The sequence below is a fragment of the Coregonus clupeaformis genome, chromosome 6, assembly GCF_020615455.1.
Source record: "Coregonus clupeaformis isolate EN_2021a chromosome 6, ASM2061545v1, whole genome shotgun sequence".
Taxonomy (NCBI): domain Eukaryota; kingdom Metazoa; phylum Chordata; class Actinopteri; order Salmoniformes; family Salmonidae; genus Coregonus; species Coregonus clupeaformis.
Window position 1 is genome coordinate 36,510,011 of NC_059197.1, and position 18,470 is coordinate 36,528,480.

The 18,470-nt window shown below is 48.5% G+C and overlaps 1 protein-coding gene across 2 annotated transcripts in view; it reads right to left on the reverse strand.

Moving 5' to 3' along the window:
- Positions 1-18,470, reverse strand: part of LOC121567869 (neurobeachin-like) — a 311,893-nt gene that overhangs the window by 67,088 nt on the left and 226,335 nt on the right. For both annotated transcript variants that reach the window (XM_045220277.1, XM_045220272.1), the window contains exons 43-44: positions 12,578-12,695; positions 12,228-12,330 (exon numbers count right to left, since the gene is read on the reverse strand). In XM_045220277.1, coding sequence (XP_045076212.1) covers positions 12,228-12,330; positions 12,578-12,695 — 221 coding nt within the window. The remainder of the gene's footprint in view (positions 1-12,227; positions 12,331-12,577; positions 12,696-18,470) is intronic.

Sequence of the window (18,470 nt, forward strand, 5' to 3'; positions counted from 1 at the left end):
GCTAAAACTACTTGCCAACCAATAGCGAACACCAATTGCTAACACTATACCAACCAATACCTAACACTAGTTAACTAACTGATAGCTAACACTACAATAGCTAACAATACTAGCTAACACTAGTCAATAGCTAACACTAGCTGATAGCTAACACTAACCAATAGCTAACACTAGCTGATAAATAACCCTAGCTAACAACAGATAGCTAACACTAGCCAGTAAACAGTTAACACTAGCTAACTGATAGCTAACAATATATGTGTGTTTTGTGGTACTTAATGACAGGGTGTAGGTATGATAAAGGGACTGTCCTCTCCTTCTGTGTATTTTACTGTGCGGCCAGTGGTCAGGAAGGCAGGCAGGCTGCAGCTCTGTGCTATAGAGACTTAACTTAGAGAATTAGATCAGTTCAGTCAGGGTCAAATGACCACTCACTCCAATGATGGGAGCATTGGGATTCACTTCCTGTTGAACGCGGAACAAGGGAGAGCTCGGTTTGTTGTTTTGGAAAGTTTGCCGTTTTGAAAGTGTATTCAAACGTTTCTTAGTAGCTAGCTGCCTTTTGAGTTTGGATCTCGCGACACGGTTGGCATTAGTTGCTGGGACTGCTACTCTCAGTGATCCTGCCGACCAAGGCCGGGTCTGAGGAGCTATTTGACGTAACAGCTAGCCTAGCTGCTAGCTAGATGCCTATCAAGCTAGCAGGGTTTTCTTGGGAGCTTGAATGCAGCCCCCGATGCGGTTAGCCATTGTGGCTGGGAACGCAGATTGTCCCGGGCTTGTGGCTGGCTAGATCCCTGCTGTTTGTTGTTTTCAATCTTCCCTGTGACCTGCCCTGTCTGGAACTGCGAGGAGTAACAGCGTAACCTACGTTGCTACCATGACAAAGACTAAAGCCGGCAGGAGAACCGTTGAGGACAGTAGTGTCTATCTATCACAGGCGAAGGATCTTTAAAACGAACAAAAATAGTTCTACAAGCAGTTGTTACAACAACAAGAAAATAGCTTCAATTGTTTTGTCCAAATACTGGTGGAGTCAACTAATAAAAGGAAGGACGACCTGACCAGAGAGGTCAAGGACCTGAAGAACAGTTTGCAGTTCTCCCAGGGTCAGCTCTATGAGTTTAAACAGGAGAATGGCAAGATGACAGCAATCTGTAAGTCATTGAGAGAGAACATCAGTTCTATATGTGAATCCATGATAACAATATCTTGAGGGACAATCAAGGCGGAACAACATGGTTGTGGACGGAATTGCAGAATTTCCACATGAGACCTGTCACGATTCAGACAGACGACCAGAGGACCACAATTGCGTCACACCAGAAAGTTTATTAAACTTAAGGGAAAAGGGAAGTAGGGAGTGAATGAAGGCTCCAGGGGTAACAGGGATCCCGTCCAATGCGCTGGGTCTGTGCCCCCCCAGTGGCAGCGATCGTCCTATGAAGCCGGTGGTGGGTGGTCCAGAAGTCCTGGGGGGAGACACAGACACAACAGGGCGGAATGAAACCAGGCAGCAGTACAGTTCAAGGGAAATCCAAAATACGTAGTAGCAAGGCAGAAGGCTGGTCAGAGTTACCGGGATTGAAGAGTAGTCAGGAGTCGTAATGGCAGAAGCAGGTCTGGATCTCCTGAGGCAGAAGAGTATCCAAAAAAACAGGCAGGTCCGGGGTCACAAAACCAGGGTGAGCCAGAGCGCGAGCAAACAGGTTCCGGGTGTGAGCTTTGCAGACGATCTGACACCGGAGAGCTGAAAGACAGGGCCTTAAATACTGGGAGAGGTTAGTGGGTAATGCAGCGCAGCTGGCAGAGTAATTAGAGCCGAGCAGAGCAGGGACAGGTGGAGCTAGTTAGGCTGAGTAGAGAGAGGGAGGTGAGCAGAGTGGAAGATAGTGGAAACCAATTAAGGTGGTAACCCGGTGGAGTGAGAGGGCTCATGACAGAACCCCCCAAGGGACGGCCCCAGAAGTCCCAAGAGCAACACCACGCCGGGCGGGAGGAGGGGAGCCGGAGGAGGGCTAGAACTCCTCCGAACGGTCCGAGTGAACGTCCTCATCCTCGGAGGAAGCCGGAGGGCCGTGGTGGGGAGATGGGACAGGTCCCGAGACAGGATCAGGCACAGGACAGGAAGCCGAGCGGGCCGGACGGGTTAGGGACCCCTCTGGGGCGGCCCCTCACGGATTGCAGGTTGATCAGGATGCCGTTGGTGGAAAGCGGTGATGAGAGTCCTATCCACAATCCGACTAGCTGGCACCCAGGTCCTTTCCTCAGGTCCATAGCCCTCCCAGTCAATGAGGTACTGGAGACCCCTACCCCTCCGTCTGGACCGAAGCAGGCGGCGGACGGTGTAAACCAGACCACCATCGACGAGCCGTGGAGGAGGAGGACCAGGCGCAGCAGGGACCAGCGGACTCTCATGGATGGGCTTAATCTTAGACACATGGAAAGTGGGGTGCACCCTCAGGGAATTAGGCAGTTGGAGCCGGACAGCAGTTGGGCTAATCACTCTTATGATAGGGAATGGGCCAATGAACCGAGGTGCCAGCTTCTGCGACTCCACCCTGAGTGGCAGGTTCTTCGATGACAACCACACCCTTTGACCAACATGGTAGGTGGGAGCAGGAATTCTCCGACGGTTGGCCCCGGTAGTGTAGCTGGCAACGGACCTGAGGAGTGTGGCTCGGGCTTGTGACCAGGTGCGCGACATCGACGGGCAAAAGCAAGTGCAGATGGGCAAGTAACCTCCTCCTCCTGGCTGGCAAATAGAGGAGGCTGGTAACCATAAACACATTGGAAAGGGGACATACCGATGGCAGAGCAGGTCAGAGAATTGTGTGCGTACTCCACCCATGTCAATTGCTGCGACCAGGAGTGGGGGTTGCGTGAAGTCATGCATCGCAGTGCCTTCTCGAGCTCCTGATTAGCCCGCTCTGACTGCCCATTGGATTGGGGATGGAATCCGGAAGTCAGACTGACTGTGGCTCCCAGCAGGTGACAGAAAAAAAAGCGGAGGAGAATTGTGGACCACGGTCAGAAACAACATCCCTTGGCAGTCCGTGGATCCGGAAGACGTGTTCCAGGACCACCTGGGCGGTCTCCTTGGCGGTTGGGAGCTTGGGGAGGGGAATGAAGTGTGCCATCTTGCTGAAACGGTCAACGATGGTGAGAATGACGGTCATGCCACTTGAAGGGGGGCAGCCCGTGACAAAGTCAAAGGGCGATGTGAGACCAGGGACGTCTGGGCACAGGCAGGGGCTGCAGCAATCCGGCTGGGGGCTGGCAGGACGACTTGTGTTGGTTGCAGATGGGGCAGGCTTGGACGAATTCCCGTACATCCTTCCTCAGAGAGGGCCACCAGAACCTCTGGGCGAGCAGGTTGTAAGTGCGGTGGAGCCAGGGTGACAAGCTAGGCGGGAGTCATGTCCCCACTGAATGACCTGGGACCTCAGGTCTTCGGGGACAAAAGGCGGTCAGCTGGGCAAGTGCTGGGACCTGGCTGGTTACGGAGAGCCTCCAGCACCTGTTCCTCAACAGCCCAGGTCAGAGCTGCAACGATGCAGGGACTTGGCAGAATCGACACAGGGTCCTTGGAGGGGGTGTCATCCTTCTGGAATTGACGGGAGAGGGCGTCTGGCTTGGTGTTGCGTGATCCAGGCCGGTATGACAGAGTGAAATTAAACCTGGTGAAGAACAGGGCCCAGCGGACTGCCTGAGTTCAACCGTTTGGCCGTGCGGATGTACTCCAAGTTCTTATGATCGGTCCAAACGAGAAATGGAATGGTGGACCCCTCCAGCCAGTGACGCCACTCCTCCAAGGCAAGCTTCACAGCCAGCAGCTCACGGTTCCCTATGTGTCGTAATTGCACTCAGAGGGGACAACCGACGTGAGAAAAAGGCACAGGGATGGAGCTTCCTATCCTCCGCAGCCCACTGAGAAATCACAGCACCAACTCCCACATCCGAGGCGTCCACCTCCACAATGAATTGCCGGTCCACATCAGGCATCTGGAGGATGGGAGCGGAGGTGAACCTCACCTTGAGGGTACTGAAGGCTTTGTCGGCTGCTGGGGTCCAGGTGAAGGGTTGCTTGGTGCTGGTTAGAGCAGTGAGAGGGGCAGCAACGGTACTGTAGTTCCGGATAAACTTCCTATAGAAGTTAGCAAACCCCAGAAACTGTTGCAGCTTCTTTCTGTTCTCCGGAACTGGCCATGAAGTGACTGCTGATACTTTGGCAGGATCCATTTGGATACTTCCTTCTGCCACTATGTACCCCAGGAAGGCCACTGTCTTGACGTGAAACTCACATTTCTCTGCCTTGGCGTAGAGGGAATTCTCCAGAAGACGATGAAGGACTTGCTGGACATGGCGGGTGTGTTCAGACAGGTTTCTGGAGTAAATTAAGATGTCATCCAGGTAAACGAAGACAAACTTGTTTAACATGTCCCGCAGTACATCATTCACTAGAGCCTGGAACACAGCAGGAGCATTGGTGAGGCCAAAAGGCATAACCAGATACTCGTAGTGGCCTGTTGGTGTATTGAATGCGGTTTTCCATTCATCTCCCTCCCGGATCCGCACTAGGTGGTAAGCGTTTCTGAGATCCAACTTGGTAAAAACAGTGGCTCCCTGGAGCAACTCAAAAGCAGAGGTGAGCAGAGGCAGAGGGTAACGGTTTTCACTGTGATGTCGTTGAGTCCCCTGTAGTCGATGCAGGGGCGAAGAGATCTGTCCTTCTTCCCCACAAAGAAGAAGCCAGCACCAGCAGGAGATGAAGATGAACGGATTAATCCTGCGGACAGAGAGCCATTGATGTAGTCCTCCATGGACTTTCTTTCAGGAGCAGACAACGAATAAAGACGACCCCTTGGAGGAGCTGTTCCAGGAGGAGGTCGATGGCACAGTCGTACGGGTCGGTGAGGGGGCAGAGATGTGGCTCTTGCTTTGTTAAACACCTCTCTGAGACCATGGTAGCATTCTGGGACATTGGAGAGGTCAGGAGCGGAGTTAGTAGGTACTGGCCGAGGGGTAGTGCGGCAGCAAGCAGGCAGGTTCGGTGGCAGTCCTCTCCCACTCCCTGATCACCCGGTCACCCAGTCGAGCTGAGGTTGTGCCAGGCGGAGCCATGGGTAACCCAGGATGAGGGGTTGGCCTGGAGAGGGGAGCAGGTGAAACTGGATAGTTTCTTGATGGTTTCGGACAGACCCATCGAGACCCGGGGCCGTGACATGAGTGACCGATCCGAGTAAGTGTCCGTCCAGTGCCCGGGCAGGAATAGGAGGTGTCAAACGGAGGTTCTCCAGTCCCAGTTGGCGTGCCAGCTTGATGTCCATTATGTTGGCTTCGGCGCCAGAATCCACCAGAGCAGCCAGGGTGTGAGTTGAGTCAGAGAGGCGGAGGTGAACTTGCAGCAGGGGTTTGCGGTCGGAGGACTGGATGGTCATTGAACTCGACCGGACTCCCCCTACGCCCGGTGAGCTTCGGCCCTTTAAAGGGCAGGTTACCACACGATGTCCATCACCTCCACAATAGAGGCAGAGGTTTGAGGTGAGCGGCGCTGGCGCTCTGCAGGAGTGAGGGAGGCTCGCCCAATCTCCATAGGCTCAGACTGATCAAGCTGACCTGGGTGAGTGGCAGTAGATGACAGGAGCCCAGTCGGATCTCTCCGAATGCCGGTAGTAGGTGGACCTTGGCGCCCCCCCTCTCACGACGACGGGTCTGTATCCTTCTGTCGATCCTGACAGTCAGTGCGATGGCTTCATCAAGAGTGGAAGGCAGTTCATGGGAGACCAACTCGTGCCCTGATATAGTCAGCCAAACTATGGAAGAACGCGTCCACCAACGATGGTGTGTTCCAAGAACTTCGTCTAGCCAGGGTTCGGAAGTCGATGGAATGGTCTGCGACTGTACGTCTGCCTTGTCGAATACTGAACAGTTCACGAGACGCCTCTGCGGTGGGTGAATCCAGGTCAAACACCTTCAGCATCTCCTCAGCAAACAGGTCGAAGGTTGCACATGCGGGGGTTTGACGTTCGAACTCTGCTGTTCCCCAGAGTCGAGCTCGGCCCGTCAGGTGAGTGATGGCATACCCAACTTTAGCCCCTCCGTGGCGAAGGTCCTTGGCTGCAAGGAGAACTGAAGTCGGCAGCTAGTCAGGAATGGCCGGACCTGGGTTGAATCGCCGTTGAACCGCTCGGGGTTTCCAATCTTGGGTTCGAGCAGCCGCTGCAATGACCGGGGCAGGTAACTCGGGGGCTGGGCTGGTGGGCAGACTGGCTGGGGTAAGGTTGGTGAGGAGTTGAATGATCATGGCGAGTTGTTGTTGCTGCTGCTGGAACTGCTGCTCATGCTCATCGGTTTCCATGTCGGGAAAGTGTGCGCTGAGTCCATAATGGTCCGATCGTACTGTCGCGATTCAGACAGACGACCAGAGGACCACAATTGCGTCACACCAGAAAGTTTATTAAACTTAAGGGAAAAAGGGAAGTAGGGAGTGAATGAAGGCTCCAGGGGTAACAGGGATCCCGTCCAATGCGCTGGGTCTGTGCCCCCCCAGTGGCAGCGATGCGTCCTATGAAGCCGGTGGTGGGTGGTCCAGAAGTCCTGGGGGGAGACACAGACACAACAGGGCGGAATGAAACCAGGCAGCAGTACAGTTCAAGGGAAATCCAAAATACGTAGTAGCAAGGCAGAAGGCTGGTCAGAGTTACCGGGATTGAAGAGTAGTCAGGAGTCGTAATGGCAGAAGCAGGTCTGGATCTCCTGAGGCAGAAGAGTATCCAAAAAAAACAGGCAGGTCCGGGGGTCACAAAACCAGGGGTGAGCCAGAAGCGCGAGCAAACAGGTTCCGGGTGTGAGCTTTGCAGACGATCTGACACCGGAGAGCTGAAAGACAGGGCCTTAAATACTGGGAGAGGTTAGTGGGTAATGCAGCGCAGCTGGCAGAGTAATTAGAGCCGAGCAGAGCAGGGACAGGTGGAGCTAGTTAGGCTGAGTAGAGAGAGGGAGGTGAGCAGAGTGGAAGATAGTGGAAACCAATTAAGGTGGTAACCCGGTGGAGTGAGAGGGCTCATGACAAGACCTGGACGGAGTATGAGGACAAAGTGAGGGAAATTATCTCGGAGAAACTGAAGATGGAAGATTGAGGTGGAGCACGCCCAAATAATTGGAAAACCCATCACCGGCCCAGGAGACAGGCCCAGGCCAATAGTGGTGAAGTTCCTGATGTTCAAGGACAAGGTAGCCCATCTGGAAAGAGCCAAGAACTTGAGAGGAACGTATATCTTCCTCAATGAGGATTATCCTGAAGCTGTGCGCCGGAAGAGAAATTAACTTATCCCGGCCATGAAAGCTGCCAGAGCGCGTGAGGATATTGCTTACACCCACTATGACAGGCTCATTGTCCACCCTCCCTCCCAAAAGCTTGGAAGGGATGAGAGAGCCAAGCCTATGGGTTCGTACCTTCAACCCCACAGCACACACACACACTTACACACACCAACTGATTAATGCTGAACATATATTTTTTTATCTTGCTTTGTTTGCCATTTTCTATATTATGTCCATCTCTGATAAGCTACCCAGGAAAGGGCTGGAAATAGCCCATAATAATATATGTAGCCTTAGAAATAACTTGCTAACATCAGATAACATTAATATATTAACAATTTCTGAGACTCAATTAGATCATTCATTTGATGACACAGCAGTACCAATACAAGGATATAACATCTATAGAAGAGACATAAATGCTTATGGGGGAGGTGTTGCTGTATATATTCAGAGCCATATCCCTGTAATGCTTAGAGAAGATCTTATGTCAAGTGTTATTGAAGTGTTGTGGTTGCAGGTTCACTTGTCACATCTAAAGCCTTTTCTTTTGGGGTGTTGCTATGAGCCACCAAGTGCTAACAGTCAGTATTTAAATAATATGTGTGAAATGCTTGATAGTGAATGTGATGTAAACAGAGATGTCTACTTTCTTGGGGACCTGAATATTGACTGGTTTTCATCCAGCTGTCCACTCAAGAGGAAGCTTCTCACTGTAACCAGTGCCTGTAATCTTGTTCAGGTTATTAATCAATGTACCAGGGTGTTTACAAACACTACAGGAACAAGATCATCCACGTTGTTCGATCACATTTTTACTAATACTGTAGAACTTTGTTCTAAAGCTGTATCCGTACCCATTGGATGCAGTGATCACAATATAGTGGCTATATCCAGGAAAGCCAAAGTTCCAAAAGCTGGGCCTAAAATAGTGTATAAGAGATCATACAAAATATTTTGCTGTGACTCTTATGTGAATGATGTTAAACATATTTGTTGGTCTGATGTGATTAATAAGGAGTATCTACAGTTGAAGTCGGAAGTTTACAAACACACATTTCTTGTTAACAAACTATAGTTTTGGCAAGTCGGTTAGGACATCTACTTTGTGCATGACACAAGTAATTTTTCCAACAATTGTTTACAGACAGATTATTTCACTTATAATTCACTGTATCACAATTCCAGTGGGTCAGAAGTTTACGTACACTAAGTTGACTGTGCCTTTAAACAGCTTGGAAAATTCCAGACAATTATGTCATGGCTTTAGAAGCTTCTGATAGGCTAATTGACATAATTTGAGTCAATTGGAGGTGTACCTGTGGATGTATTTCAAGGCCTACCTTCAAACTCAGTGCCTCTTTGCTTGACATCATCGGAAAATCAAAAGAAATCAGCCAAGACCTCAGAAATAAATGTGTAGACCTCCACAAGTCTGGTTCATGGGACCACGCAGCCGTCATACCACTCAGGAAGGAGACGCGTTCTGTCTCCTAGAGATGAACGTACTTTGGTGCGAAAAGTGCAAATCAATCCCAAAACAACAGCAAAGGACCTTGTGAAGATGCTGGAGGAAACAGGTAAAAAAGTGTCTATTTCCACAGTAAAACAAGTCCTATATCGACATAACCTGAAAGGCCGCTCAGCAAGGAAGAAGGCACTGCTCCAAAACCGCCATAAAAATGTCAGACTATGGTTTGCAACTGCACATGGGAACAAAGATCGTACTTTTTGGAGAAATGTCCTCTGGTCTGATGAAACAAAAATAGAACAGTTTGGCCATAATGACCATCGTTATGTTTGGAGGAAAACACCATCCCAACCGTGAAGCACGGGGGTGGCAGCATCATGCTGTGGGGGTGCTTTGCTGCAGGAGGGACTGGTGCACTTCACAAAATAGATGGCATCATGAGGAAGGAAAATTATGTAGATATATTGAAGCAACATCTCAAGACATCAGTCAGGAAGTTAAAGCTTGGTCGCAAATGGGTCTTCCAAATGGACAATGACCCCAAGCATACTTCCAAAGTTGTGGCAACATGGCTGAAGGACAACAAAGTCAAGGTATTGGAGTGGCCTTCAAGCCCTGACCTCAATCCTATAGAACATTTGTGGGCAGAACTGAAAAAGCGTGTGCGAGCAAGGAGGCCTACAAACCTGACTCAGTTACACCAGCTCTGTCAGGAGGAATGGGCCAAAATTCACCCAAATTGTTGTGGGAAGCTTGTGGAAGGCTACCCGAAACGTTTGACCCAAGTTAAACAATTTACAGGCAATGCTACCAAATACTAATTGACCCACTGGGAATGTGATGAAAGAAATAAAAGCTTAAATAAATAATTATCTCTAGTATTATTCTGACATTTCACATTCTTAAAATAAAGTGGTGATCCTAACTGACCTAAAACAGGGAATTTTTACTAGGATTAAATGTCAGGAATTGTGAAAAACTGAGTTTAAATGTATTTGGCTAAGGTGTATGTAAACTTCCGACTTCAACTGTAGACGCTGCAGTTGATGAATTTATGAAATTGCTTCTTCCAATTATTGATAAACATGCACCTGTTAAGGAACTGACTGTTAGAACTGTTAAGGCTCCATGGATTGATGAGGAATTGAAAAACTGTATGGTTGAAAGCAATGGGGCAAAAGGAGTGGCTAATAAGTCTGGCTGCACATCTGAATGGCAGATTGAGAAATTATGTGACTAAACTCAACAAAAAGAAGAAGAAACTGTATTATGAAGTACTTTAAATGAAATGATGGGCAGAAAGACAAATTCAACCATCTTTCATCGAATCAGATGGCTTATTCATCACAAAACCATTTGATGTTGGCAATTATTTTAATGATTACTTCATTGGAAAAGTGGGCAAACCTAGGCAGGAAATGCCAACAACGAACAGTGAGCCATTGTACTCATGCATAAAAAAACAAATAATTAAAGAAAAGCATTGCAAGTTTGAATTTTGTAAAGTTAGTGTGGGAGAGGTGGAAAAATTATTGTTGTCGATCAATAATAACAAACCTCCTGGCATTGATATCTTTAATCTGAGACTAGAGGAAAGTCTTTGTTGTCAGGCCTGAAGCCAAAGTCATTCCTCTACCCAAGAGTGGTAAAGCGGTCTTTACTGGTTCTAACAGCAGACCTATCAGCTTGCTGCCAGCTCTTAGCAAACTATTGGAAAAAATTGTGTTTGACCAAATGCAATGCTATTTCTCTGTAAACAAATTAAAAACAGACTTTCAGCATGCTTATAGGGAAGGGCACTCAACATGTACTGCACTGACACAAATGACTGATGATTGGTTGAAATAAATTGATAATTAGAAGATTGTGGCAGCTGTACTGTTAGATTTCAGTGCAGCCTTTGACATTATTGACCATAACCTGTTATTGAGAAAAATGTGTTATGGCTTTTCAACCTCTGCCATATCGTGGATTCGGAGCTATCTATCTAATAGAACTCAGAGGGTTTTCTTTAATGGAAGCTTCTCTAATGTCAAACATGTAAAGTGTGGTGTACTGCAGGGCAGCTCTCTAGGCGCTTTACTCTTTTCTATTTTTACCAATGATCTTCCACTGGCATTAAACAGAGCATGTGTGTCCATGTATGCTGATGATTCAACCATATACGCATCAGCAACCACAGCTAATGAAGTCACTGAAACCCTTAACAAAGAGTTGCAGTCTGTTATGGAATGGGTGGCCAGTAATAAACTGGTCCTGAACATCTCTAAAACTAAGAGCATTGTATTTGATACAAATCATTCCCTAAGTTCTAGACCTCAGCTGAATCTGGTAATTAATGGTGTGGCTGCTGAAGAAGTTGAGGAGACTAAATTACTTGGTGTTAACATAGATTGTAAACTACCATGGTCAAAACATATAGATTCAATGGTTGTAAAGATGGGGAGAGGTCTGTCCGTAATAAAGAGATGCTCTGCTTTTTTGACACCACACTCCAAAAAGCAAGTCCTGCAGGCTCTAGTTTTGTCTTGTCTTGATTATTGTCCAGTCGTGTGGTCGAGTGCTGCAAGGAAAGACCTAGTTAAGTTGAATCTGGCCCAGAATAGAGATGCACTTCTTGCTCATCATTGTAATCAGAGGTCTAATATAAATAGTATGCATGCCAGTCTCTGTTGGCTAAGAGTTGAGGAGAGACTGACTGCATCACTTCTTCTTTTTATAAGAAATCCTAAATTATTTGTATAGTCAACTTATACACAGCTCTGACACACACACTTACCCCACCAGACATGCAACCAGGGGTCTTTTCACAGTCCCCAAATCCAGAACAAATTCAAGAAAGTGTACAGTATTATATAGAGCCATTATTGCATGGAACTACGTCCCATCTCATATTGCTCAAATGAACAGCAAACCTGGTTTAAAAAAACAGATAAAGCAACAACACCTCACGGCACAACGCCTCTCCCGTATTTGACCTAGATAGTTTGTGTGTATGTATTGATATGTAGGCTACGTGTGCCTTTTTTAAATTGATGAAGTTCTGTCCTTGAGCTGTTCTTGTCTATTAATGCTCTGTATTATGTCATGTTTCATGTTTTGTGTGGACCCCAGGAAGAGTAGCTGCTGCTTTTGCAACAGCTAATGGGGATCCTAATAATATACAAAGAAATATACAAAAATGTCTCTGCTGCAGGCAGGGTCAGCTGCTGCCAGGGACGGCTCCACACTCCACCACACAATGGAGGTAGGTGGGGAGACTAACAAAACACACCCGGCTAAATAATATGGACACAATGCACTACACAATGGTACTCTGGAGCTAGTAAGATAGATGGGGAATTGCAAAGGCCAAAGATGAAACAAAATGTTCCATGAGCTAAAAATGTAAATGTGTGTGTGTTTGCGTGTGTGGTTGTGTGTGTGTTACCTGGCTTGTGGTAGGCCATAGCTGGTTCCCACTCCGACCCTGGGTAGACTGTAGACTACCTTCTTCACTGTGGCCTGGTCTGGGAAGTTAAACATCACTGACGCTGGGAGGAGAGATAACACAACTTGATTAATAACAATTCTCAACACTATGTTAAAGTGCTTAAGAGAAGCAGTTTATTATATATCATCATCAGAATGCAAACAGGACACATATGAGAGGAGAGTGTGTCTGTGTCCAAAACGGCACCCTATTCTCTATGTAGTGCACTACGGTCTCTGGTCCTAAGTAGTGCACTATATAGGGAATAGGGTGCCATTTGGGACATAGTGAGTGTGTGTGATGCTTACTCCTGTTGGCCATGAAGACCTCCAGGCCGGTGTTCTGGAGCAGGAATCGCCTGGAGAAGACCGCTCTGATCTCACTGAACATCCATTTACCATGCAGACCCTCTGAGTACGCCAGGACCTGCAGAGAGGAGAGGAAAAGAGAGGAGGGGAAGGGAGGGGAGGAGAGGAACAGGAGGAAAAAGAGACCACACAAAGGGTTTACATTGAGGTGCTATGCTGCAGCTATGTTGTAGACTTCCATTGTCTCTAAACATTCTATTTCCCAGATACACCTCTGTCTTTCAGGTGGTCTGCAACACGCAACCAGGGTGTAGAAAACAGGAAGAACAGGCCTCTGGGTTACACACATCAATACCAACACAAGGAGAGGAGAGAGTGAGAGAGGAGAGGAGAGGGGAGGGGAGAGGAAAGGATGGGGGTGAGCAAAAGAGAGGAGAGGAGAGGAGAGGGGAATGAGGAGAGGGGGATCATTAGTGTGCAGCACCTCTGGGACAGCAGGTCTACTGAGGGAGTTTAAGAGAGGCCTCCATGACAGGTGAGAATGATCCCCCTAACACACCTCCCTCCCTCCCTCCCTCCCTCCTTCCTTATCCAACACTGTCTGAGCCCCCAGGTTACAATCACACATATTCCCATCCTATCAGTGTAGCTGGACACAGACAGAGACATGAGAACCAGCCAGGGCGGTGTGCGAGAGAGAACAGCCGAAACACAACACACAGAGAGGGGATGTAGCTCAAGCCTGACTGACAGTCCAGGGGGGGGAACTAGGGAGGGAGGCAGAGTGAGATGTTGGGCTGGGGAGGTTAGGTCCAATGCTAATGCTTATTTAAAACAGTGACAAGCAGGAGTAGAGGAGGAGAGGACGGGAAGAGGGGAGAAGAGGTGAGAGGCAGCAGTGCCTTATTTTCTCTTATTTTCTCCCTGGAATGACAACTGTTAGAGCCTGGGGTTGCTGATTTGTCAACCTGGAGCAGCACAGGGATGAGAAGCAGAGATGCCACCACCCCTCCCTCCACCACCTCTCCCTCCCTGCCACATCAAAGTATCTGGAGCTCAATTAGAAGTGGATTAGATGGAGAGAAGTGGAGTGAAGGGTGGAAGGTGGCAGGTGGAGGGAGCGAGGGAGTGAGAAGTGGAGGGAGCGAGGGAGGGAGAGGTGGTGGAGGGAGGGGTGGTGGCATCTCTGCTTCTCATCCCTGTGCTGCTCCAGGTTGACAAATCAGCAACCCCAGGCTCTAACAGTTGTCATAGAGACAGACTGCCTGCTCAGCGAACACCTGTAGTAGGGAGCTGCTGAGGAGGAGGAGAGGAAAGATGGAGAGAGGGAGAGGTGGAGAGATGGGGGGAGATGGAGAAAAGGAGAGATGGAGAGGTGGAGCGGTAGAGAGAGGGAAAGATAGATTTTACATTTACATTTTAGTCATTTAGCAGACGCTCTTATCCAGAGCGACTTACAGTTAGTGAGTGCATACATTATTCTTTTTTATATATATATATATATATATATTATTATTTTTTACTGGCCCCCCGTGGGAATTGAACCCACAACCCTGGCGTTGCAAACGCCATGCTCAACCAACTGAGCTACATCCCTGCCGGCCATTCCCTCCCCTATCCTGGACGACGCTGGGCCAATTGTGCGCCGCCCCATGGGTCTCCCGGTCACGGCCGGCTACGACACATCAATGGAGAGATTGTGAACAGATCAGGACGAAGAAAGATGGAGAAATACGCAGATACAACTGAGAAATTACAAGAGAATACTATTATAATGCATGGCCTGATCAACCTTACATTAAAAACTACAGGAGTGGCGTGTCTACATGGTTGTATTACCCCTTCCTGGTTCCTCTTGTCTGTTGCTGTGACTGGGAACAGAGAGCAGGCAGGCCAGGCCACAGGGCTAAAGACAGACAGAGCAGGCCAGAGGCCTCACCAGCAACAAAACACACAGGCTAAAAAGCCTCCGCTTCAAACAGCCCACATCAAAACATTATGTCAGAACAACAAAGCCTTGGTTTAAACCAACAAGCAGTGAGGGGCCCCTGTAGGCTGGAGGCTTGACAAAGCACAGAGAGAGAAGCAGCTGTAAGAAATGCCATTTAATGAACCTGCTTGCTGAAGCTGTCAGAGGTGTCAGAGCTGACGAGCGCTGGGGACACAGCCGGCCAGCCACCCAGCCAGCCGGCCAGCCAGCCAGCCGGCCAGCCGGCCAGCCAGTCGGCCAGCCAGTCGGCCAGCCAGCCAGCCAGCCAGCCAGCCAGCCCTGCCTCTGTTTGTGTGTGCCTGCATGCCTGCCAGCTGGAGACTTCGGCCCCAATCTAATCAGTCCACCACCAGGAAGGATGACCGAGGAGGACCAGGCCCCTCCAGACCCACCCCTTGACTCCTCCCCCCCCACTCACCCCTCCCCCCTACTACCCGCCTCATCACCTGCCCTGCTCTGCTTACAGGCTGTCACACTGCAGGGGGAGGGATGGGGAGGGGCTGGAGGCAGACAAGCCCAGCCTTTTGTTTCCATGCAGGTTCCCCCCTCCACCCACCACCCACACATTAAAATCCAATGGTGCGTGTGTGCTGCTCTACTAGCTGGGTGGAGATCATACCTCTCCTATAATGACCATAATGCAATTGAACGTTTCTGTCTTTTGTTTCCTGTCCCTGTGTGATGTCACAGAGGGCGGATAGCTGCACTGAGCCTGTGGAATATCACATCAGTGTGGAGAAATATTGTGACAGCTGAAATGAGGAGAGACATAGGTGACAGCAGTGCTTAGGCTGAAGCTCACATGGAATAACATAGAAAACATCACATAGATGTAGAACACTACATTTAGATTTCAGAGTCCCAAGCAGCGGGTGGTCTTAGTTTTGTTCATTGGTCTTTTAGCATTGTGACTGACGTTAACCCCGTACTGTCCAGCCTTATTGAACAGTACGTATTTATAGTATTTATTTATTAATGTCAATGTGACTGACATTAATGTGTGTGTGTGTGTGTGTGTGTGTGTGTGTGTGTGTGTGTGTGTGTGTGTGTGTGTGTGTGTGTGTGTGTGTGTGTGTGTGTGTGTGTGTGTGTGTGTGTGTGTGTGTGTGTGCGTGTGCGTGTGCGTGTGCGTGTGCGTGAGTGAGTCAGTCAGTTCTGCTGAGATGGGGCCATAATAAGATGATTGAGTCAGGCCCCAAGCCAGCATGACTGATACAGTTATAAAGGAGAGGGAAGCAGAGTGACAACCTGCTATGATAGTAGCTCCTCTGTGTTCTCCCCTCACACAGCTAATAGGCTTCTAGTGGAAAGCCTCGAAACTGCCTGATCCACAGCCCAAGGGATGGAGAGAACAGATGAGAGAGAGCGAGAGAGGGAAATAGAAGGAGAGTGAGAAGGAGGGAGAGCGAGAGAGAAATAGAAGGAGAGAGAGAAGGAGGGAGAGAGAGAGAGAAATAGAAGGAGATGAAAGGAGAGTGATATGACTGCTCCCCCAGGAGAATGGGGAGGATTTCACACACATCCACAACCTGACCTCAGGGAGGGAGGGAGGGAGAGATGGAAGGAGAAACAGCATACACTGTGAACGCTGGTTTACAACCTGACCTCAAGGTACACAGTGCAGAACTGTAAGGGAGGGAGGGGAACAGGATAAAAAAAAGTATTCACACCCCTTTTTCCACATTTTGTTGTGTTACAAAGTGGGATTTTGTCAACGATCTACACAAAATACTCTGTAATGTTAAAGTGGAAGACAAATTCTAACATTTGTAAATAAATTATGAAAAATAAAACACTAATATACAGTATCTTGATAAGATAAGTATTCAACCCCAAGTCAATACATGTTGCAAACAGGATGCATGTTTCGGAATATTTGAATTCTGTACAGGCTTCCTTCTTTTCACTCTGTCAATTAGGTTAGTATTGTGGAGTAACTACAGTGTTGTTGATCCATCTTCAGTTTTTTCCTATCACAGGCATTAAACTGTAACTGTTTTAAAGTCACCATTGCCTCACAGAGAAATTCCTGATTGGTTTCCTTCCTCTCCGGCAACGGAGTTAGGAAAGATGCCTGTATCTTTGTAGTGACTGGGTGCATTGATACACCATCCAAAGTGTAAATAATAACTTCACCATGCTCAAAGGGATATTCAATGTCTGCTTTTTATATTTATATTTTCAAAAACATAATTCCACTTTGACATTATGGGTTATGGTGTGTAGGCCAGTGACACAAAATCTAAATTTAATCAATTTTGAATTCAGGCTGTAACACAACAAAATGCGGAAAAAGTCAAGGGATGTGACAAGGTGCACAGAAGCATACAGGGACTGAGCATTGGACATCAGATAAGGAAAAACTTGTAAATACTATAGTTTACCATGCTTGTATACACTGCTCAAAAAAATAAAGGGAACACTTAAACAACACATCCTAGATCTGAATGAATGAAATAATCTTATTAAATACTTTTTTCTTTACATAGTTGAATGTGCTGACAACAAAATCACACAAAAATTATCAATGGAAATCAAATTTATCAACCCATGGAGGTCTGGATTTGGAGTCACCCTCAAAATTTAAGTGGAAAACCACACTATAGGCTGATCCAACTTTGATGTAATGTCCTTAAAACAAGTCAAAATGAGGCTCAGTAGTGTGTGTAGCCTCCACGTGCCTGTATGACCTCCCTACAATGCCTGGGCATGCTCCTGATGAGGTGGCGGATGGTCTCCTGAGGGATCTCCTCCCAGACCTGGACTAAAGCATCCGCCAACTCCTGGACAGTCTGTGGTGCAACGTGGCATTGGTGGATGGAGCGAGACATGATGTCCCAGATGTGCTCAATTGGATTCAGGTCTGGGGAACGGGCGGGCCAGTCCATAGCATCAATGCCTTCCTCTTGCAGGAACTGCTGACACACTCCAGCCACATGAGGTCTAGCATTGTCTTGCATTAGGAGGAACCCAGGGCCAACCTCACCAGCATATGGTCTCACAAGGGGTCTGAGGATCTCATCTCGGTACCTAATGGCAGTCAGGCTAACTCTGGCGAGCACATGGAGGGCTGTGCGGCCCCCCAAAGAAATGCCACCCCACACCATGACTGACCCACCGCCAAACCGGTCATGCTGGAGGATGTTGCAGGCAGCAGAACATTCTCCACGGCGTCTCCAGACTATGTCACGTCTGTCACATGTGCTCAGTGTGAACCTGCTTTCATCCTTGAAGAGCACAGGGCGCCAGTGGCGAATTTGCCAATCTTGGTGTTCTCTGGCAAATGCCAAATGTCCTGCACGGTGTTGGGCTGTAAGCACAACCCCCACCTGTGGATGTCGGGCCCTCATACCACCCTCATGGAGTCTGTTTCTGACCGTTTGAGCAGACACATGCACATTTGTGGCCTGCTGGAGGTCATTTTGCAGGGCTCTGGCAGTGCTCCTCCTGCTCCTCCTTGCACAAAGGTGGAGGTAGCGGTCCTGCTGCTGGGTTGTTGCCCTCCTACGGCCTCCTCCACGTCTCCTGATGTACTGGCCTGTCTCCTGGTAGCGCCGCCATGCTCTGGACACTACGCTGACAGACACAGCAAACCTTCTTGCCACAGCTCGCATTGATGTGCCATCCTGGATGAGCTGCACTACCTGAGCCACTTGTGTGGGTTGTAGACTCCGTCTCATGCTACCACTAGAGTGAAAGCACCGCCAGCTTTCAAAAGTGACCAAAACATCAGCCAGGAAGCATAGGAACTGAGAAGTGGTCTGTGGTCACCACCTGCAGAACCACTTCTTTATTGGGGGTGTCTTGCTAATTGCCTTTAATTTCCACCTGTTGTCTATTTCATTTGCACAACAGCATGTGAAATGTATTGTCAATCAGTGTTGCTTCCTAAGTGGACAGTTT